The sequence below is a fragment of the Lethenteron reissneri genome, chromosome 19, assembly GCF_015708825.2.
Source record: "Lethenteron reissneri isolate LAM-NWPU_2019-01 chromosome 19, ASM1570882v1, whole genome shotgun sequence".
NCBI classification, from domain to species: Eukaryota; Metazoa; Chordata; class Hyperoartia; order Petromyzontiformes; family Petromyzontidae; genus Lethenteron; species Lethenteron reissneri.
The window spans coordinates 11366351-11390911 of NC_083797.1; the positions used below are offsets into that span (position 1 = coordinate 11366351).

The following is a 24561-nucleotide window of genomic DNA, read 5'->3' on the forward strand; positions in this document are numbered from 1 at the left end:
CCAAGGGAGGCCCAGGACCGGTTCAGATCGTCGACACTGATGTGGGTTGTGAGCGGGAATTGAACTTGGGTCGTGGCAGAGTTGGAGCGCGGTGCGCCAACCACTGGGCCGCTGCTCCCCGCATACAAGCGCACAAATGCACAGAGACGCGCGTAGACCTTTCGCACGGACACACACAAGGACACGCGTGCACATGCGCATTCAAACACATGCACACACGCGCGCGCGCGCACACACACAACAAAAGGCAAAAGTTCTCCTTTTGGCCATTAGATCACGGGGACAAGTGCTTTTCGTGAGCGCCTATTAAGGAGGGCAGGGCACACAAGGGCACGGCGTTGCCAGAACCACACACATCCGCCCACCTTTGTCTCTTTGCACACACGCACGCACACACGCACACACGCACGCACGCACCACCAGACTGCAGTGACTGCGGGCATTGCATGAGTCATATTAAATGCGGGGGGCAATGACCATTTCGCCTCCACCTCTGCTTTATGAGTTACGAGTCGCATCACAAAAAAGACCCCCCCCCCCCACCAAAAAAATATTGGCGCGGGCGTCTGTATTTTTGTTTCTCTTGATGAAATAAAAACGAGAGAAACTCCCGCCCTGCAAGGCGTGCGTGTGTATGTGTGTGCACGTGTGTGTGCACGTGTGTGCACGTGTGTGTGTGTGTGCATGTATGTGTGTGTGCACGTGTGTGTGTGCATGTGTGTGTGTGTGCACGTGTGTGTGCACGTCTGTGTGTAGAGGGGAGCGGTGGTGTTGCGGTTAAGCGCGCTGTGCTATGAACCCGGCGACCCGGGTTCGATTCCCGCTCACGGCCAACACCAGTAACGAATATCTAAACCGGTCCCGGGCCTCTCCTAGGTCGACTCGGCCTCAAATGCGTACCTGGTGCGGTGTGTAAACATCGCCACTGGGGAGACAAAGGCGGTCGGGCGTGGTGCTGGCCACCCACCCCCTCGTGTGCCGTGCCGGCCTTCATAGGTGCTCGCTAACAGCACTTGCCCCTACAGTCTGTTAAGACTATACGGGGGATCTTTGTCTTTGTTTGCAGGGTTGACGAGGACGATATATCCGACCTGGCCAGCCAGGCAGGCAATGGGGGGACAGGACAGGAAATCTCATGGATTGTGGAACTTTGATGTTGTGCCAAGAAATGAGCCATTCCGGCCACTATTGCAGCACGCTCCTCGACAAGAGACGAGACCGTCACTCACGCTGAGCAAACACAACAGATGCCCCCCGTTTAGCCTTGAACAGGCTGTTGGGGACAAGTGCTGTTGGCGAGCACCTATTAAGGCCGGCACGGTGCGGACGAGGTGTGTATAGTCAGCACCACGCTCCCCGGTGCTGATGATTACACATCGCACCACGTGGCCCAGAACAGGTGCAGACATTTTGTGTGGGTGGGAATCGAAGGCAAGACACCGGGTTTCTAGCGCAGTGTGGTAACCATTGCGCCACCGCTCCCCGTTTAATACCCAGACACGCACAACACCCATACACAAACACTCCCTGGAGGTAATACCTTAATCACAGGTTTGATTCCAGGCCACGGTTAACATCAGATGCGAGTGATATTGGAATTGGGTCGCAGATCCTATTGGCACGGTTGGCTATTTGCGGTGTTGCAAGAAGCTCAACATACACGTGCATGGTCCAGGGCCACCCCCTTTGACCATCATGGTGAAGTAAGGACAGACAAGCCCCATGAACCGCACAGAATGAGGAAGCCATTATTCAGCAGGAGGACAGGGGGTTGTATATTTAACTAAAATAAAATTCTTCTTGGTTCTTTCGGTAAAGTCACGTAGAATTGAAATAATAAAATAATAAAAATAAAACATAATAAAATAATTCTCACGACGTTTCGGCCACAACGCAAGTAGCCGTCATTCAGACTCTGTCTCCTCGACAGACCTGTTCTCCATCTGAGGACGGCTACTTGAGTTATGGCCGAAACGTCGTGAGAATTATTTTATTATGTTTTATTTTTATTATTTTATTACTTCCCTTCTACGTGACTTTACCGAAAGAACCAAGAAGATGAATCCCTACAGTCACGAAAGCTTTAAATCGAAAAATTAAATTAAATTGACACAACAGCAATGGAAAATGGCCTTGCACCGCAGCCCTTCGGGGGGATGCGTATCGGTGTGATCGCTCACACACCGGCGCGGAGTCACGGCGAAGTTCCCCTTTGGTTGAAAGGATTTCAGGCGACCTCCCTGCCCCCACACACGTGTAGGCCTTCCCCCTCTGGGAGCCACAATTCCACAACGCGGCTATTAAAGTTATTTATTGCTGGAAAACGGAAGCGTTAATTTAATAATCGACTTCCGCAACACAAAGCCCCTTCCCCCACCTCCCACAAAGTTCACCTTTCCCTTCGCCTCCTACGTGCGAGCGAGTAGCAAACTGAATCAGAATATTTGTTCACGCTGCCGGAGGAATCCGATGAGCTATGAAGCTCTTTTACTCACAGATGTCAGCGAGTTACAGTAGCAAACAACATAAACACACGACAGAAGTGCAAAGGATAGGAGAGGTAAACAAATCATCACGAAAATAAAAGGACTGTCAATAAATAAGTAAATATATTCAAAACACCTCCTCCTGCATCCCGGCCGTCGCACGCGACCTCAGAGTTTGTTTTTGCCCGATAATAACATTTACAGCGGTGGTCATGCCACCCAGTATTGGCATCTTAATCATGGTACTTGAAGATTTCTGCTCTAAATCTATATCGTCCCAGCATACAATCAGCTGTGACTTCTCCGGTCTGACAAAGCCACCTGCACCTACAACCCAGTGGAGTATGCGCGTGCGTGGTTGCAGCTGTAATGTTCTCGTAGATGTTCACATATCTGACATTTTCACATATCCGCCGACATCTCAGTCCCTCCCTCCCGCCGAGTCGAATATGTAACCTTGTGCTGCGCGCGTTGCTTTGCGTTAAGTTGCAAGTGTTGATCAAAGCTTGCCAAGAAAACGAAACGATAACGCCCTTATAGTAGTAGCCACTGGTAAAGGAGGTCTCATAGTGATAACGCCCTTCTTTTCATTGAACAATTTAAATCCTCCCCCCTGGCGCGAATGGAGCATCTTGGCGATGGGTTAAAAGGGAAGGAGAGAGAATGAATATGGGCCATGTGGTGCCCATGTTTACCGAACCCCAGCATGAATGTAACCGTGTAATTGGGGGCCGGGGAGAATGGATAAGGGAGTCGGAGATGGACTCCGGACACTACGCCACCATCCCCCGTCACGTAGTGATCATTGCTCCTGGAAGATAACAAAACAACTGACAAACCCGATGCTGTTTCGCCCCCCCCCCCCCTTTGATATTCCCACTGTATCCTTGGCTATTGAGAAACTATAAAGAATGATGTTTTATATGCAAAGATAAAAAAAACTAATTTAAATCCTCCAAATAGATCAATGCGGATGGGCGCAGCAAATGTTTCGCGAGGTCACCAGTGATTTTCCAGGGAGCGGATTTCCGCGTTTATTCATTATCACCGCGGCACAAAAAGCAAAACGCCGCATGTGCAGCTCCTGGCAGCGAGCCTGCACCTGTCCCACCGAGGGTTTTCGCTGGCCGGCATGTCCACTTCAATTAGCCGCTGCCACTCAAATTGGCTAGCGAAACACAGCGCTGCGCGCACATTTGAAATTGGCCCAGAAGACGCGGTGGGAATGAAACCGTTGCAGAGCGGCGGTGGCGGTGCGCACGCCGCGCGGAGTCCCGCGAGGCTTGCGGAGGCTGTGGCGGGGAGCTGAGTGCGAGCTGTGCTTGCGCACGTGTTTGTTGAACTTCTTTCGCACCGTTCGTAGACAACCGGGCTTATCGCAGGTGTGGGGGAAGGACCACAAACGGAGTGTGACCGGCGAGACGAATGCGCCGTACCCGGCGCCACCGAACCCGCTTTGAGCGAATGCCACGCGGCGAAGGCGTTTCCTGACGCGTTCCGCGCACACACCCCACACCCGCGTGAGTCGAGGACATTGATGCGGAGATCTCTGCGGGGAAGCATTCGCAACTGCGACTGGTTATGCGAATGCGTGCATGTGGAACTTCTTTCGCACCGCACGTAGCCAACCGTGCTCAGCGGAAGTGCGCGGGAAGGACAACAAACTGAACACAAAATGCAGCTCCGAAGATATTAGTTACGTAAACCAATTAGAATATGTTACGGACGTAGGTTTTGCCAGTTGTGCTGCATTAATCTCCGACGTGTCTTTGGGATGTGCCGCGTATAGTTGGGCACTTATGTCCGTTGTTTTCGCTAAACGCGCTGCGAGCGTCTTCAGCACGTGCAGCGAAACGTCGGACAGCTTTCGTAAGAATGCGGCGGCACGACCCGATGAACACATTTTGGAGAGCGGCTTTAATACTTTCTGCAAATGACGATTTAACTCCTCGGAACAGAGGAGTGCCAGCAGTTTGCAAGCGAATACAAAGTAAATATCCTCACCGTTTGTGCGTGTTGCGTCACCCCGACTCCACACCCAAAGGTCAAAGAGCAAAACAGATCTCTCCTGTGACCATCCCGAGATAGCGGTCGAAATTCCACATTCCTATGGCCCAATCGAGATCGAGATGCCGTTGTGGCCAAAGCCGTCAAAGCCGTCGATGCCGCCACACCTCGGTGCCATCGCTCCCGACCCTTTGCCAGATCACCGCAGCTGCCCCGAAGGCCACACGCAACCTGCGGGATTGCGCCCTCACACTGGGGCAGAACCAGACTCCGAGATTAATGCTGTCGAGTTCCCCATGAGAATATCCAGCCTCGCCCGGATGCGCCCATTTACAGACTCCCGAAAGGCGATCGTGACCATGACCCTTGGAATCAAAGAGGCAGTGCCCTTATCGAGTGATCGCCACAGACGACGAAGCATTTCACGACAACTTTACTAATTCTTTTGCTCGTACAAATGTGGTGGGTGTGAACGTATGACGCGTGCGTGTATGTGTTTGGGGAGTAGTGGCCAAGTGTGGCATATATTCTGGCAACCCGGTGTAACAGGCCGTAGTATACCCCCAGACCGTAGTATACCCGGGGTTAGAACGGCCTAGGCTCGATTATACCCGGGTATAGTATGGCCGAGGAAAAAGTATGCCCCTCTAGGCCAAATCATACCCCCATTATAGTAAGTGTTGAGCGATATACACATGAATAACTACAATTTTTCCAACATTTTATTTAAAACTGTAAACACATAGACTTTGATTGCTTCAACCAGAAACACTTTAATAATAATAACCCTAACCCTATCCCACTAACCCTAACCTTGACCCTATCCCTAACCCTATCCCTAACCCTAACCTTAACCCTATCCCGAACCCTATCCCTAAAAATTATTCAATTGATCAAATTGAGATTATTACTTCCATGTATACGCTTTTTAGATATCGATTGAAGTTCGTTTGAACTTTCACACGGGGCATCTTCTGTCCCAGAGGGGTATGGTCTCGCCCAGTCGAGTTTAAACCCCCGGGGGGTCTAGTTTAGCCGAGGACACTTTATCCCCCCGGGTAGACTCTGGCCTGGGCCAAACTATTCCCCGGGTTTAATCGGGGCAGGGGTTATTTTAGCCTGTTACACCGGGTTCAATTCCCAGATTTCGCAAATCGTTGGCGATCGGTATCCAAAAATCTATCCTCAGATTCTCTTCCCGAGGTCAACTCGGCCTCCATCGAGTGCCTGATACGATGGTGCTGTCACCGGAAGTGGGGAGACCACGCTGGCCAACGCACGATGCTCGCCACGCCACCCCTCGTGTGCCGTACCGCGCTTCCTCGGTGCACTCCAACAGCACTGTGGGTTGCGGATACTTGCATTAGGTTACCGGTATTCAAAACACTGTTACACTTTGAGCCGCGTCTTCTAATCACCCGACGTTATTGTGTTTAAGCGCTGAAATAGAACACGCTATTTAATTCGGCGTGCATTAGGCCGGCTTTGGCGGCAAAGATTAGTTGCGTTGTCAATGAAACGGGATCCACGGGCTTTGTGAACGTAGCTCGCAGGACTCGCCGCGTGAATCACGCCGATGCCCACTGTGCTCGCGTGGGAATTCTTCAAATCGGCACGCTTGCCTGCTGCCAAGGGGGCGCAGGTTCAGGCTCGCCGTGTAACGTCGTGATGATTTGTTTTATTTCGGTAAAGTCACGTAGGTAAAAAAAAGAAAACAAATTAATTAAATGACGACATTTCGGAGGCAACACAAAACGTCGTGATTTCATTTCTTTGTTTTCATTTAAATTTCTTTTTTCACCTACGTGACTTTACCGAAAAAAACAAAGCGTATGGATCCTTGCAGTCACAAAAACTTCAAATCTATAATTGTTTTATTTTATTTCATTTCTAACTACGTGACTTTACCGAAAAAACCAAAGAGTGCGTGTAAGGTACATCACACCAAGATGCACAGGGGCGATCCATTCACAGATACCCCACGATCAATCCAAGCCGCCACCACCCCCCTAGCGATCCTGTGGTGTGCTAATCAAATGGAGTGGGGGCCCGCATATGAAAGCATTTCATCACTCCATCTCCTCATGGACGCGTTCTATTCTTGGGCTGCCGCTCCGTGACTACCGTAGGGTGAAGTTGCAGAGAGAAGGGCACTTTATTTCAAAGCCCCCCTCTGTAAGATGTAAAGCCATCCCTTTCACAATATTCAATCAGCTGTTAAGAAGAAAATAATAGGGGGGGGTATTAGAAGTCAGTAAGGTATCCATAAACGGATCACCCGCATGTGGAAACGTAATTGTTGAAAATGTGTACGTTTTGCCGCTGGGCTCAACGTTGGCAGCAGGTCGTGATGGAGTGACGAAACATTGGGCATCAATAATTCGGAGGTGTTGATGATGCTACTGCTGCTGCGTTTGCAGTGGTGCACGATCGTAAACAACAACAACAACCACACGCTCACATTCCTCAAACAAATACCGACTCGCCCAGCCTGTACATTGCCCCCGAATTGAATTACCCCGGGCCAGCGTTGGGTTACCAGTGCAGTGTGCACAGTGGGTGGCTCTCTGAATGAACACCAAATGAGTAATTTGTGGCCCCGTGTCTGCCGTGGTCACATTCAGCCTCTGTCGCACTTCGTATGGTGTTTTTCCCGTCCCTGAATTCCATCGCTGCCTCGCATATTGTTCATTTCGGCAGAGGATCAAAACACCCCGTTTCAATTAGCTTTCAAGCCTTTTCTCGAAAACAAATTCGGACGAATTGCTTTCAAACCTCTGCGCTAACCATTAGCATTGCAATTGATCATCATTATTCCATGTGCAAAATAATAATTGGGGTAGAGCAGTGACATCACAGTAGTTTAGTGCATTTCTCTATGCACCCGGTGACCCGAGTTCAATTCCCAGCCAACATTAGTGGCGAGTTACATCTGAACTGGTACCCACACCTGACTCGCTTACTCACTGGCTCACACCATTGCTGGCAGAAGGGCCTCCGCTACGAGGAGCGTACGTTGGCCTACTCTTCAACACTCGAAAGAGGAGGGTTACCCACACTTTGCACGACCACACGCGACCCGTCGATCGACTAACCGTGGCGTACACACGTTTGTCCTGCAGGGTGGATGGGGGGGGGGGGGAATTAATAATCTTAAAACAATAGAAAAATAATAGACCGCGACGTTTCGATCGCAACAACAAGCGACCGTCTTCAGGCGAGAGCTCCCTCCGTGCAGCCACGAACGCTTCAAATCAAGACTAAATAAACAGTTTCAACTGCCTCAAATAGAGAACCTCTAGTTCGCCCGCACCTTGTGGTAAAAGCACGGTTGGCTACGTACGGTGCAAAAGAAGTTCAACACACGTACCTACATACGGAACGAACCTGGCGACGTCTGGATTGCAAGCGCAGCGTGCCAACCAGTATACACCGCATGGCAGCCTAGGTACGGGCAATGATGAGACTCCTGCTAACAAACGTAAAAGCGTGCCTTGCATTGTGAAATCAGACGGAGGGTGCCAGGGACTATGCGCTGACACGGCTCACCGGTTCGGCGGCGCGAACGCCTCCGGATGAACGAGCTGCCACGTCTCGACAGCCACGCAGACACGCGCGCGAGCGGGACATTGCGCAACAAACGCTCAAAAGCTAATTTGACAAAACATCGAAGCGGGTTGTTTAACGATGCAGGTTGCTTGCGGCAGCGTTTCCAATTTTACAGCTAACAAGTGTGTCGCTCGGGGGATAATTTGTTAAGTATATTATTTAACACCGTTGTTTGAGCCCTAAGAAAAAGTTATGCGTTTTTTTTTTTCGATGCAATAAAGTGGCTGAAAACTCATTATCCATTGATGCGGTGCATTATGGATACTTAGTTTGACTTCCATTCTATACACCACCCACATGAAAAATAAAAGGCGCAGGATTGCATCAATATTTGGGCTTTTGAGATATGTTTTATCCGGTCGTATTAATTTAAACCAGCACAACACTCTCTGGACTTGCTTTAGACCATTGGCTCCCCATCAGCTCAGGTTTGTATAAATTAATGCTGCTGGGTTGCCAGACGTTATTGGCAAGAGCACCACTCATCTAAACCATGGGTGCCTGGTCAATGCCAAAAGCAAATAATATTTCTAAATACTCATTACATCTGCAAGGAACACATTTGCAACATTTATTTCCGGCAACTAAATTTTCTCGTGCGAAAAAAAGTGAGCAAACATCCGATTGCAATTTTCATTCTTCAGATATTTGGCGAACGAACGAGATTTTATTCGCAGCGAAAACATCGACGCACTCTTCCGCCACAGTTCCCGTGAACTTCACTCGGCGATTGCTCAACCCACGTGGAGGAATCGGACTACAAGCAGACTCTGTTCCGTCCCACCCACACTGTCTTCAACTACCACGCCGCAGGTCACGGCACTGCTCGTTCTCGTTCTGTCCAGACACACTGCTCCACGTTTTGAAATGAGTTTTGTAAACTCTTTTCTTTCGTGCCTGCCATTTGTCTTTAAGTTTGTTGTCCTTCCCCGCACCTCCAGTTAACACGGTTGGCTACGTACGGTGTGAAAGAATTTCAACATACAAATACACCTTTTGGATTACCTCACATCGTCTCTTTTCCAAAGCTCTTATAACCTTACCTAATTCAAGAACCAAATCACTATATTCTTGGTTCTTTCGGTAAAGTCACGTAGAAGGGAAATAATAAAATAATAATAATAAATTCCCTTCTACGTGACTTTACCGAAAGAACCAAGAATATGAATCCCTGCAGTCGCCGAAAGCTTCAAATCGAAATTTCACCCAATCACTGTTATCACAAGTGAAATAATGCCGTTTGTGAGAGCCACTTGGTATATTTAGGCTTTTGAACCTGTGCTCAGTATGTACGAAAATAAATTTTTTTTAAATCTCGCATGACAACACTGCTCGCTCAGATGGGTGTGCAGTCAGTTCAAGATTACACACCACACCAGGCGACCCTGTACCTAACTTCTGAATGCTGCGAAGCCTGCCAAACTAAATTAGATGTAAGTGGTTCTGGGTGCGGTTTCGTTGGCTCGAGCGATATCCGAAAGACATCAGTCACCTCCGGCTGACAAAATAACAACTTGGCACCGACGCATTGCAGCATGCTAAGCCCACAACGACTGCCAAAGGCAAGCCGTGTCAGGGTAGGGTCCCCTCCTCCGGGCTGAACACGCTCTGCCAAGAAATATTGAACGCCAAATAACACCCCGCGTGACCTGACACAGTGTTCAGCCGAGGAGCCGAAAACGCGCAAGATGAACGTCTGGAGAGGGGGGGGGAAGGGCTGAATGACGTTTGCCCCCCCACCACCCCCCATAGCAGAGCGATGAGTCTGCACATTTGACAGCCCGGGCTCAAAACCGTGACGCTTCAACACGACGAGTGGAGAACTCCGTCTACTCGGAGGAAGTCTCTGACGGAGGATAAAACGATCACATCCAGGAGGGGGCCCCTGCTATACAGGATGGGTCAATTTTGTATTTTTGTGTTCAAACAATGCTGCGGGTTTCTTATTTGGTTTCTCTTCATGGTAGGCACACAAGCCCGGCACAACGCGTCGATGGTGTCTGGGGAGGGGGGACAGAAAACCCGCGTGGGAGGCGGGGGGTGGGGGGTACTTTCGGTGCTTGACCGTGTCTCAGTGGGGCTGACGATGGTGCAGGTTTCTCAAATCCCCTCTGACCTCTGGCATCTATCCACCCAGCGGTGCAAATGAGCACGCCACAGTTAGTCCATCGGCGGGTCGCGCGCGACGGCATCACGTGCAACTACCTTTCGCCTCCTCCAAGGTGTCTGGCCAGTGTGGAAGAGTAGGCCAAATACACGCTAGGAGGGGCGCTTTGAGAGCTCCCAGCAGTGGCGTGAGCAGAAGGTTGTGGCGCTGCACCTTCATCGTTTACGTGTGTGCATGGGAGGAGACTGGAATGTCCAGAGGAAAAACGTGCGTATGAAATACCATTTTGCATGCCACGCAGGGTGTTTCATGATCCCCATGTGATCACTGATGGAAACAAAAAAATGGCGCTTGCATTTGACTTGGCCAATTCTACGTCAACTCTGCGTCTAACTAGCTAACAACTGTCTGCTTTCAGCAGCTTTGCTCCTCTTTCCTCCTGATGACGATCGCTTGTGTTGTGATCGAAACGTCGTAGTCTTTTGTTATTTTGTTTGTTATTTTCTTTGAACCTACCTACGTGACTTTACCGAAAGACCCAAAGAATATGAATTCCTGCAGTCACGAAAGCTTTAAGTCAAGATTTAGCTTATGCTGCAGAACAAAAAAGACAAAGATCCCCCGTATAGCCTTAACAGAATGTAGGGGCAAGTGCTGTTAGCGAGCACCTATGAAGGTCAGAACGGTACACAAGGGGGTGGGTGGCCAGCACCACGCCCGACCGACTTTGTCTCCCTAATGGCAATGTGTACACACAGGCCAACACACGCTCACTCGCGAATTCAGTAGTTAAAATATATCCAGTTCCCATGCTGATGAATCCCATTGCTCACCGCTTTTTTAATGAACACCCCCCCTGGGCAATCCACGCCTCGTGAAGCACCCACGGCAATCTGTGGCACCTTCATTAAATTGGCACCTTCATTAAATTGGCACCTTCATTAAATTGGCACCAACAACTGCTCGCAAACTGCTACCGAGTTTGAGTTGAACGCGAAGTGACTTTTGGTGGACTGCCTGCTTAGAGACATGGTTCAGAGACACGAGCATTCGTAATCATGAGAAGAATAACAACAACAGAACGCCGAAAAGGTGCGCACACAAAAAAAACGCACGGAGAGACGCATGCTCGGAATTACACCCAGAGACGGAAAGACGGACACACCGGTGCGCGAGAGAACGCGCACGGGTCAAAGAATGGGCGTCGCGGCAGCGAGATGTTAACTACCTCACCTGGCATACAGGAGGTCGTGGGATTGATCCCGACCCTGACGCCTGCTGCTGCTGTATATTCCGAGTTTGCGTGTCTCTCTTCCCGCGGCCGCATGGATTTGTCCTCCGGGTCCTCTGGTTGTTCCCTCCTCATTTACAATCGAGACGATGCGTCTGGAGTACTTGGCTGCTCTAAATGTTCCACGTGATGAACAACTTCGTTGAGCTATGGTTTGTGATGCCAGGTCGCTTCTGAAAGAGAGCTACACAACTCAGTGGGCATTCATTACCTGGGAGAATAAAAATGTGTTTAGTTTAAAATCGGGTTTTTTCTTTCTACGCGACATCATTCAAACGCTCAAGAACATTAAGTGGGCTTGGACCAGGATGCGTCGACAGACGGGGGACGGTGGCCGATGGTCACCGACGGAGCAACCAACGGTCAAAAAGCGTCCGGAGAGAGAGAGAAGGTCCGCCGGCAACATTGAGTTACGAGGACAGCTCATTCATGTGCAGGCGCAAGGTGGTGAGCTATTTATTACAGCGCAGGGATTGTGTGGGGGGGAAATGGGAGATGGCTTGGGAGAGGCCTTCATTCAGCAGTGGACTGATCATGGCTGATAATGATAGTGCTTATCTGTCAATTAAAATCATATATACTGTACACAAGTGACAAACCTGACGTGACTCACAGTTTTGGGAAGCCGTGTATGAAGGTTTCGTAATCAGTCACATTAATCAAACGCCGAATTGTGCAAATTTACATATAAATATATGTACACACACGGCAACGAGCAATTAATATGCAGATATTAATCCGGAAGCATTTTTTGTTTCCTTAAGCTTGCAAGTTTTATTACCGGACTGGCCTCTTTAGGTGTCAACGTAACAAGACAATAGTCCAATCTTGATTTGAAGCTTCCGTGACTGCAGGAACACATCCTCTTTGGTTCTTTCGGTAAAGTCACGTAGGTAGAAAAGTAATAGATCGCGACGTTTCGATCGCAACACAAGCGGCTACCCACCTGATGACGATTGCTTCAGTTAAAGTTTGTCAGTTTTTCAGCAGTTTTTCTAACTGACAAACTTCAGTTAAAGTTTGTCAGTTTTTCAGCAGTTTTTCTTGCTGTGGTTGTCCCATCTGATGACGATCGCTTGTGTTGCGATCGAAACGTCGTGATCTATTATTTTTCTACCTACGTGACTTTACCCAAAGTATCAAAGGGTAAGACAATAGTCCGCTTACATCTTTGCCTCCGTCGTGGAAACAATGCAACAATCACAGCCGTGGAAGGACTTTTTGAATAAGAACCGGACCCAAAGCATGGCCACTGAAATGCCACTCATTGACGCGCAGTGACAACCACAAGTCTCATCAAAATAAAATAAAAACCCACCGTTGTCTATCCACAAACTGGATTTCATTATTGGCCAATGTAAATGAATCTACATTGGATCCGTCAATTCGTTCGTCTCGACAAGCGTTTGGTCAGCGGTGCAGACATCTAGGGCCTCACAAAAATTATGGCCCTTTAGGTCGATCGGTTTCACTCGTCAGGCACGGTCGGACTGAAGTCCTTCATGCCTCAAGTCTCAAGCTAAACACTTACAAACGCTAGAAATCAAACACATTCCTGCGGAGGGAGCTGGTAGGAACGTTGGGTTGCTCGGTCAATGGCCAGGGTCAACGGCGGCGTGGTGTATTCCGCAAATATGCCCGACTGTGAGGGCGGGCACAAGCCGGCGTGAGTAGATTAAACGTTGAGTTTTATAAGGGCACCACGGGGTGACCAGCCCCTCCCCACCCAGTCCCACCCCTCCCAGCCCCTCCCTCCCCACCAAGCCCCTCCCTGCACGACGGACACAATAATCCCCTGTGGGCTGGTGTAACCAGGAGGTTCCTCCCAGTATCACTTTATATATGGCCACAAGCGTCAGTGATCCAAGTAACGCACTTCCCGTAGAGTGACTCTGACACCGGCATAAAGAAGCTGGCGCAGTCCACTACTGCACACTGGTGAATGCACGGCCGGAGTATAAAAACTGTTCTTTAAAAAAAAAGGAAGTGGTCCAAACATCATCCCACGAACAGGACCCTCTTGAAGTCTTGAGATTCAGGTGATTTGCAATGCATCCAACCGCAACAAACACATTCAGAACATGTACTGCGGTGGGACTATGCACGCACCGAGCACTTTTGCTTGCCTTTGCACACAGGAGGAAAATGCTACTTATTTGCAGGAATAAATTAGACTTTCGGCAGGCCATTAGCCCGGGCCATGACATTAGCGGCAAATACAATCGCCTCGTCAGAGTAATTGGTGCTCGCTCGAGTCAAAGAGTTGATTGGCTTTGGAGGAACGGCCATTCGTAACAATTCACAAGGTGGCAAAACAACGGCCTCCAACACGTACCCAATTAAGCGCCACCGTGAGCTGGCGGGCTTAGGATGAGACATTATTAGAAGGGCATTTTCCCCTTCAACGCCTCCCGTTGTCAACGTCTCCATTCAGCCGACTCATTATCTCTCCATTGCTCTCCCTTCTTGGTTATTCCCCCCACCACCACCACCCCTCCCTCCGATGAAAAATAAGGATAGGTTTAAGCCTTGCTGGCAATAAAACAGGTGTCAGGATGTTTAAACGTCACGTAGATACTTTTTTTGCAAGGCATTAAGTCTGCGTTAACCACACATACTTGTGGCAAAACATGCGAAAAAAACAGCATGTTTAACAGTCGTGAGACAAGGCCGTAAAAAAAGAAAGCTGTCTCTGGTTAGGCCAATCAGTTTCAAAGACAATGCATATATTGTCAGAGCATGTATGTTTGCATGTTTTACCACAAGTTTGCGTGGTTAATGCAGACTTGATGCCTTTGCAAAATGCATCTATGTGGTGTTTTAACATCTTAACACCTGTTTCATTGGCCAAAAGGCTAAAACCTATTTTCATTTTTCATCATTTTTGATAGCGACAAAAAAGGTCCCATAGACTGCCTCCCTCTCTTCTCCCAATGTTGCCGGGAAGCTAAAGGCAACCGACTGGTCTGAACCTTTGAGCAGCGTGGAAATAAATATGAAATACAAACTCACGTGTTGTTTTGCGGTGCATGATGGGTGAAATCATTTACCGTATAAGCAGGTTCTCTCTCCACATGCAGTGTAAATACAAATATGCTTTAGTCCATCGGCATGATTGGCTTTGAACACCAATATTATAAAGCAGCAAAGTCCACTCGCAAGCAAAATCAAGTCTGTGTGTCACACTGATTAAACCAGCAACAGGGCGTAAAATGTATTTGTTTGCCGGCCATAAGCAAGAGATGTCAATTCCACATTCCCATGACCGGGGCCAGTCTGTTCGTCGTCTATCCACAAACTGGATTCCAAGATGGACCAATGTAAATTAATATTCATTTGAGAATTTCCTTTGACCTTATTTTGTTGCTGTACTGCACTGGTGCGCTGACGAAGGGTCACATACGTGGTTATCTATTCATCACATGACAGTTATTTTCAGACAACGGGCACCAAACGATATCAACGGGACAAATGTTGTTTTGACGCAAGAAATACAGGACGGTAGAAACATGGTAAACTGAAATCGATCATTTCATCGAATTGCAACCCCAAACTGGGACCAGCCTTCAAACCGTTGGGTTGAATGGCTGCCTTCCAATTGTAATCCACACTTCTCGACGAACCATATACAGGTGTGTGCTTGCAAATCATCTGGATATGCCACCCATGAGTGATGGGATTAACCCATTCCTGTTTCGAGACATCTGCAGGTTGCAGGGTGGGTCCCGTTCACCGATGAATCTCAGAACAAGAGGCATAGCGCCGTTGTACTCACCGCGGAGAACCGTAGCGACACGACCGCAATCTATGATAGCTGGTGCCAAACTGTGCCACACACCCTCCCGCATGGCCTTGTGGGCGCCCCGGAACCGACAAACTAACTTTGTTTTAGTTCTTCTTTGGGTTCGGAGGAAAAACGGAATGGGAAAGGGTTAACTAACGTGCCGGAGTGAGATGGATTGTTGTGACAACATCGCAGGACCGCGAAGGATGGCGGCCGCATAGCAAGGCCTTCGCCCAGCAGATTCGGTGACTTGTTGCAAGAGGCGCTGGGCAGGCCTTAAGACAGGGGCGGAGGTGGTCAGAGGAGTTAACGCATCCCAGCGAAATCATTTCAACAAAACGGATTACTGCATCGCGAGCCCACCGGACATGGCGACGGCTCGGGTAGGGGAGGCCTTCATCCAGCAGCGGGTAGATAATGACCGCTGATGATATAATAATGGTAATAATCCGCCTCTTCCCTGCAAACTGCTGATCAATCGTCTGCCAAGGCGCTTGTCGGGAGGCTCCAGAAGGCACCTGCATTATTGATGATGTTGCTTGAACCAAATTGGTTTGCGGTTCCCCTGGGGAACGTGGCGGTGTTTGCAATAGGAGCCGAAGAGGTGGGTGGGTGTGGGGGTGCGGGGGTGGCAATGGATTAGGCCTGGGACTGGAATCGCTGTACAAACGAATAAATGGACTCACCACCCCCCACTCCGTCCACCACACCCTGCTAACGAGGCTTCGGCGCCGTCACTCGAAACAGAAGGAGCAGGAGACAGCATGCTCCCTGGAAAGCATCTCTTTAGTGGGGGACCCCCCCCCCCCCCCAACGACATATGCTGTGTAGCAAGTCACGGCTCGCGATCTCAAACGAGCGCCTCCGCTCGCCGTTACCCCACCGAATACGAGCGGAGTTTAATTTGCAGGAGCGTTACAATGAAATTCGACTTCTTGGTTCTTTCGGTAAAGTCACGTAGAAGGGAAGTAATAAAATAATAAAAATAAAACATAAAATAATACTCACGACGTTTCGGTCACAACGCACAACGCAAACAACGCAAGCGGCCGTCCTCAGGACGGCCGCTTGCATTGTGGCCGAAACGTGGTGAGAATTATTTAATTATATAAAAATTTATTCTTTTATTATGTACCTTCTACGTGACTTTACCGAAAGAACCAAGAAGATGAATCCCTGCAGTCACGAAAGCTTTAAATCGAAATTTAATGAAATTCGAGTTCAAACAGAGGCTATTATTTTTACATTCTCATCTGAAGTGCTGAACGATACGTACAAATTGAGAAATATATATACGAGGCAGATATTAAACGATAAAACGCTTGTTGTAAAATGGCAATTTATATGGCCGTGTCATCTTTAAGTGGGAAGTGGAGGGGAGAGTGGACTTTGAAGTGCCAATCAAACGCATCGTGCATACATCACACAATAGCATTTTGCTTGAGCTGGAAAGGATTCATCGTCTCTTGTTTATACTTTTATTTTTCATTTTTCAATATCCAGGGGCACGTGGTTTCTTAGGACTGCTCTAGGCCAATAATATCTGGCAACCAACGGTGGCGAGATGTTAACTACCTCGCCTGTTATGCAGGAGGTCGTGGGTTCGATCCCGACCCTGTTGAGATGTTAACTACCTCGCCTGGTATGCAGGAGGTAGTGAGTTCGAACCTGACCCTGCTGAGATGTTAACTACCTCGCCTGTTATACAGGAGGTCGTGGGTTCGATCCCGACCCTGATGAGATGTTAACTACCTCGCCTGTTATGCAGGAGGTCGTGGGTTCGATCCCGACCCTGATGAGATGTTAACTACCTCGCCTGGTATGCAGGAGGTCGTGGGTTCGATCCCGACCCTGATTAGATGTTAACTACCTCGCCTGGTATACATGAGGTCGTGGGTTCGATCCCGACCCTGATTAGATGTTAACTACCTCGCCTGGTATACATGAGGTCGTGGGTTCGATCCCGACCCTGATGAGATGTTAACTACCTCGCCTGGCATACAGGAGGTCGTGGGTTCGATCCCGACCCTGATGAGATGTTAACGCCCTCGCCTGGTATACACGAGGTCGTGGGTTCGATCCCGACCCTGATGTGATGTTAACTACCTCGCCTGGCATACAGGAGGTCGTGGGTTTGATCCCGACCCTGATTAGATGTTAACTACCTCGCCTGGTATACATGAGGTCGTGGGTTCGATCCCGACCTTGATGAGATGTTAACTACCTCGCCTGTTATGCAGGAGGTCGTGGGTTCGATCCCGACCCTGATGAGATGTTAACTACCTCGCCTGGTATGCAGGAGGTCGTGGGTTCGATCCTGACCCTGATTAGATGTTAACTACCTCGCCTGGTATACATGAGGTCGTGGGTTCGATCCCGACCCTGATGAGATGTTAACTACCTCGCCTGTTATGCAGGAGGTCGTGGGTTCGATCCCGACCCTGATGAGATGTTAACTACCTCGCCTGGTATGCAGGAGGTCGTGGGTTCGATCCTGACCCTGATTAGATGTTAACTACCTCGCCTGGTATACATGAGGTCGTGGGTTCGATCCCGACCCTGATGAGATGTTAACTACCTCGCCTGGCATAAAGGAGGTCGTGGGTTCGATCCCGACCCTGATGAGATGTTAACTACCTCGCCTGTTATGCAGGAGGTCGTGGGTTCGATCCCGACCCTGATTAGATGTTAACTACCTCGCCTGGTATACATGAGGTCGTGGGTTCGATCCCGACCCTGATGAGATGTTAACTACATCGCCTGGCATAAAGGAGGTCGTGGGTTCGATCCCGACCCTGATGAGATGATAACTACCTCGCCTGTTATGCATGAGGTCGTGGGTTCGATTCCGACCCTGATTAGATGTTAACTACCTCGCCTGGTATACATGAGGTCGTGGGTTCGATCCCGACCCTGATGAGATGTTAACTACCTCGCCTGGCATACAGGAGGTCGTGGGTTCGATCCCGACCCTGATTAGATGTTAACTACCTCGCCTGGTATACATGAGGTCGTGGGTTCGATCCCGACCCTGATAATATGTTAACTACCTCGCCTGGTATGCAGGAGGACGTGGGTTCGATCCCGACTCTGATGAGATGTTAACTACCTCGCCTGGCATACAGGAGGTCGTGGGTTCGATCCCGACCCTGATTAGATGTTAACTACCTCGCCTGGTATACATGAGGTCGTGGGTTCGATCCCGACCCTGATGATATGTTAACTACCTCGCCTGGTATGCAGGAGGTCGTGGGTTCGATCCCGACCCAGAATCCTCCAGTTTTTCCCCTCCACATTTGGATCAACGTGCGTAAAGAGTATCTGGCTGCTCTACATTTCTACAAGACAAGCCACTTCGTTGAGCAATCATTTTTGATAGCCAGGTCACTTCTTAAAAAAAACCCATATAGCTCAGTGGGCCCCACCTGTTAAAACATAAAATCGTTCAGTTTAGTGTTTAACAAACCAAAGTCTGGTGATTAAATCCGAAAGGTCAAAACCGATCTATAATTTTGCTCGATAATATTTGTCTGGAAAGCCAATGGGCTTGTGGGCAGGAAACTGTTTTATTTCTGCGAGGAGACGCTCCTGTCCTGCGGGCCTTGGCGATGGCCTTGCGCAAATACTAAATGTTTTGATTTCCTCTTCATTAAGAACTTCACTCTGAAGCCCTGATTGTGTTTTTCTTTACCGTTGCACCTCCGATTTGCGGAGTTGGCTACGCACGTTGTGAAAGAAGTTCAACACACACTGTACATAGCGGCTTTTGGCAAACCATCGGACAAAGACGGCCACCGCATCGCGCGCTTTCAGATGCGCTTCTGCGGACGTCTGGAACGTTCTTTTTTCTTCTTGGTTCTTTCGGTAAAGTCACGTAGAAGGGAAGTAATAAAATAATAAAAATAATAAAAATAAAACATAATAAAATTATTTTTCTTATTTTTATTATTTTATTACTTCCCTTCTACGTGACTTTACCGAAAGAACCAAGAAGATGAATCCCTGCAGTCACGAAAGCTTTAAATCAAAAGTCTGGAACGTTCTTCCTTCCGATATTAGGAAGCCGCTGGAGCTTTGCACTTTTACATGTAGATTGAAAACTAATTTCTGTACAACTGCCTTGTGTGTTTCATTCGTTGTCCTTCTCCCGCACCTCCGGTTATCACGGTTGGCTACGTACGGTGCGAAATAAGTTGAGCACATATACATACAAACGCAATTTATCAAAACATCACATTGACTCTGAAGGGAAGGAACGTGGTCTTGGCAGGACACATCGGCGGAAGTGACGGGTGGCATTTGGGACGAGACCAGTGATGGAATGGCAGCCAAGGGGGACTGGGAACGCACATCAAGAGGGGGGCGATCACTGTGTAGATGGAGCGACGAATCGGGACTCGGGTTCACAGCGCTGAACCCGAAGCACTGTGACACCACACCCAAGCAGAATGCACTGTATGCACGCATAACAGAGTCAAGTTGAGCGGAATAGTCACTTGAAGCGTAGGGCAAGGGGCAAGGCTAAGAGAAGAATGTGGTATTCAAAACTGCATTTCCTGAAGAAGGCCAGTGAGATGAAATGTCAGTGGTCCCCTTTTTCCTCTCAGCACCAGGAGAGGGGGTTGGGAATAAAAGCGCCGTTTCTTGTTTGCGTGTTGTCGCGTTATTTACGGTAGAATTCTCACTCGAATGGGCGACTCGTGCGTTCAAGACCGGCGTTTGTGCGACGGTTGTAAACAACAATGCGATGACTCCAAAAAGTGTGCTGGAAAAGTTGTAGTTTCGCAAAACAGTGGGGTTGCGTGTGTATGCTGTACACATATATTCATGAATTAGCAGTCAATGGCGAACAAAACTGCGGTGCATTAAATATTGACGCGAATAAAAAAAACACGACGGATGTTAAAGCATGAGCCAACAAAAACGTGTAACCTGCTGGAAAATGTCAGCGCAACGCATGCTTGCTGAGACGCGGGTGACCATCCCCTGGACTCACAGCCCACGTTTGGCCGTGCGTTGGTCAACCCTCGCGCGTCGCCAACGTTGTTCATTGAAAATATTTCCATCCAAGAGCGGCTTTCCAGATGACTCCATTCCCATGACCGGCCCTCCCTCCCTCCTCCCTCCAGCTGGCTGGCTGCGTTCGAGGCATATAACTCGCAGACAAACACGCGCAACTCCGAGCGAGCACTCATCATCCCATTCCCTTGTGGTTTTTTTTCCCACAAGTTGGAGGGGAGGGGGGTAAAACCCCCACCGAAGTAACTCCCTCCAAACTGTAAAGTTTCTGGTTACTCCCAGCAGAGCCCAAAGATCCAGGGACCCCCCCGCCCCCCCATTCTACTGTTGCAGCAGCAGCAGCGGCTGCGGCGGCAGTGGCAGCTGCACAATGGGACGTTAACGCCACACTTTTATTTTACGAGTTTATCTTTTAAGGCCTCCCCCCCTCCGCCCCCGCCAAGTAACAATCCGTGACCGGTTGAAGTGGAACCAGAAAAACTGGTTGCTAGCACACCCACGCTCTGGCCAGCGTTGCTTGCTTGTGCCGCCGCACACACGCAAGCGCAGGGCAGGGGGGGGCAATGATGATGGTATGTGCATGTGCCTTGGGGTAAGGTTAAGTATTAGCCACACACCCCCACACGCACACACACCACACCAAGCCCCTCAAAAGCCCCGTCATGGTGCTTTAACGTCGGATTGGTGGAGATGTCGCCGAAGCTGGGACACCAGAGCCGTGGAACCGAGTGATACATCCGTTCTCCACGAAGAGGGAGGGCACAGCCGACCTCCGATCTCGTCCGAGTGAAACTGCACGCTCGAATTTCCTTCTTCCTCCAATGAAATTCACGAAAACTCTGCCGCGCGGGGGTGCGCGGGGGGGCATCCCGACGCACCGGGATAATTTGAGGGCAATTGTTGGTTCAAAAAATGTAAATGCAATAGTTGTCACGGAATTTTCTCCGGTATTGTAACAAAAATATATACACTATGTCCAATCTGAAGACAAATCTTATTGCTTTTTCTCTAAGCCCCCCCCCCCCCGCCCCTCCTTCCAATTTCCAATCAGATCACAAACAGAGGTCACATGACTACCCAAGGTTGAGTGCTATGTAGGCCCCGCACCTCCGATTGGAACGGTTGGCTACGTACGGTGCGAAAGAAGTTCAACATACATGCACATAAAAAGCGTTGTTCAAGCAAAACTCACTTCTCAACAAACTCTCGACGAACTCTTGACATGCTTGCTCGGTGTAAATGCGTTGCCGGTGTAAATGCGTTGCCGGTGACAATTACCGGCCACAAATTCCCAAACATTGCTTTCGTGTTTCATGGCCTTTGGATTGGGTGAACTTAACAACAAAAGCGACGGACTGAACTTTTTTTTTTCAACCAGTTAAACATTTGCAAGGTCCTCCTCTCTGCTAACATCCTTTAAAGAAAAATACGTTTTACAGCCTCGTTAAGAACTCTAAAAACACGCGCCGCTGTTACACTGGACCAGAAAAGCCAACGGCGTGAACCCTATGAAAATCCTCTACGCTAAAAGTGTCTTGTTTAAAAGGCTGCAATCCCTTTCTCGGGGCAGGGTGCGGCATTTTGACGCAGAAAACCGAGCGGGAGCATTAAATGTGTCGAGTGCGCGGAAGTCAATTCGATTTAAACAACGCGATAAAACCAATTTACTCGGAACTGTGGCGTGTTAAGCGTGACTGCGTGATCAACGCGACAATACACAAACAACTAGAATGGCCAAGTGATCGCCATTCTCTCGAAAAGGCATTCGGTATTCATTTCATGAGAAAGTGGTGGAAATTGCACATTTCATGTGCTGAGAGGTACCAGACTCTGTGAGCCATTTAGATAACTGCCGTTAACTTCTCCCCCAAAAAATGTGGACTTATTTTAGCAGCCCGAAAGAAATGATGATGATGAAGGTGATGGTGAAGCTTCGAGCCAGACCAGGCTGGAATTCGAACTCACGGTCGTATCATTAAGCGGCCTTGCTGCCTTACGAAATATGGCATCACACAACGTCTGCCCCAGGCCTGTGGGAATATCTCTGGCTACAGCCCGCTCCTCGTGCGAGTGAGAAATGAAACACGAATCCCCTGGCAGAGCACAGGTGAACGGGCAAGTAGTCAGTGATTCAGCGGAAAAAAAGTTAATAATCCTATGGGCGACGTGAGCGAGTGAACTTGGCCAGCGAGTGAGCCAACTCGATAAATAAGTGAACTCGGTGAGTGGGTGAATTTCGCGGCGAGTTAGTTAGTGAACTCGAGCGAGTGAACTTATGAGCGACTGAACTGATGATCGAGTGAACTGGTGAGCGAGTGAGAACTGGTGAGCGAGTGAGAACTGGTGAACGAGTGAGAACTGGTGAGCGACTGAACTGGTGAGCGAGTAAACTTGTGAGTGAACTTATGAGCGAGTGAACTGATGAGCGAGTGAACTGATGAGCGAGTGAACTGGTGAGCGAGTGAACTTGTGAGCGAGTGAGCACTCCTAAGTTGTTGCCGTTTTCCTCTCCCCGCACTTCCAATTAGCACGATTGGCTACGTACGGTGCGAAGGAAGTTCACCATAGTACATACGTACGGCATGCATGTCAACTTGGGTGCACGCCAGCAAAATTGGGATCGAGTGAGAGAGCTATTTAGCCGGCCAGTGAACTTGGGAATGAGTTACCGAGTGAGTGAACCCAGGGGTGAGTGAGAGCGGGTACTGGGCATACAAATTATCAACTGTGAATGAGAATTGTGCCCAGGAATGCATCTCAATGTGGATTATGCTAATTACTGTTGCATTGATCTCCCTACAGCAGTTCAACCCACAATGCAAGAAATGAACTGTGAATGAGCGAGTGAGAACACTTGGTGCTGCTGCTCGTTCTATGCAGGCGAGCGAGCGCATTCATTTGGGTGTATGCGCGTATCGTACGGACGCGTGCATTCATGCGCTTGAAACAAAGACAAAGATCTCCATATTAACAGACCGTTGGGAGAAACGTGCTGTTGGCGAGCACATACGGACAGCACTCCACACACAGAAAAGGCATGAAGAAGCATGCACGGGACTACACGTACAGACACAGACTTCGAGACACGCAGAAGCATTTACAGTACGACAACACAGAGACAGACACCGAGGCTGCGCGTGAACACGAGAGTTTGCCGTCCTTCTCCCACACTTGCGATTAGCACGGTTGGCTACGTACGGTGCGAAAGAAGTCCAACGTACATACTTACGCAGCCAAACGGAAATCACACAAAGATCCCACACAAAGCCGTCAACAGACAGTCGGGGGGGGGGGCAAGTGGAGTTTGCGAGCAGCAGCGGCGCCGACTAAGACCAAGGCGCGTGTGGCCAGATCACAACCCCCGGCCGCCTTTGCATCCCCCCCCACCACCACCACCGCTGTCGTGTGCGAGGCCCACCTGAGTAGTGCACGGGGATCTCGATCTTGGGCCCCACCACGTAGTGGCCCTCCTCCAGGCTGTGCGCCGTCACCGCGGTCCACTGGCGGCACGAGTGCACGAGCACTAGGTCCCCATCGCGCAGGCCCTCAATCGCCTGGCCTGCTCGCGCGCACGCACGCACGCACGCACAAGGAGCAATACTTCACGAACCAAAGACGAATATTGGCGTGCCTATGATGGCCGGCAAAAAATGCGCACACGATGGGGTGGGTGGCCAGCACCACGCCCGGCCGCCTTTGTCTTCTTCCCGGTGCCGACGGTCACAGACCGCATTTCAAGTCGAGTCAACCTAGGGGAGGCCCGGAACTGGTTCAGACGTTGGCCGTGGACAGGAATCGAGAACTGCAGAACGCCGACCCACTATGCTCTGGCTGCTGCAGCCGCGGTATAGCACGTGACGCGCACAAGCAGCGGACGCGAATGTTTACAAATGTAGTTGGGCAACCAGACGCCCAAAGTCAAAGATAAGTGGGATAATATGTTGGGGCTGGTGCTGTTAACAGGCATCAATTAGATCAGGCGATACAGATGCCTGGGTAAACAAGCATGATAAATAAATAAACAAACACTCAAGCTCAACCGGTTTAATTATTAATCCCACTCCATCACTTATGTCGATCACAATATTGCATTTATTTTTTTGGCTCAGCCGATTTAAGTGAGACCCAGACCAGGTTTAGAGTTAGTAGTCGCCAACCGGTACCCTGTGCCTGGGATCGAACCCAGGTGGGAATGGTAGGCCATTGTCAATGCTTTCCCACATACACAGACACACTCGGTCACCCCCTTGCCAAAACA

General features: G+C 49.5%; 1 protein-coding gene across 1 annotated transcript in view; it reads right to left on the minus strand.

The window, feature by feature from the left end:
* The window catches only part of LOC133344252 (GRB2-associated and regulator of MAPK protein-like), a 91958-nt gene that overhangs the window by 36201 nt on the left and 31196 nt on the right, over nt 1-24561 (minus strand). Inside the window, 1 exon segment of the mRNA XM_061554327.1 lies at nt 23722-23862. Coding sequence (XP_061410311.1) covers nt 23722-23862 — 141 coding nt within the window.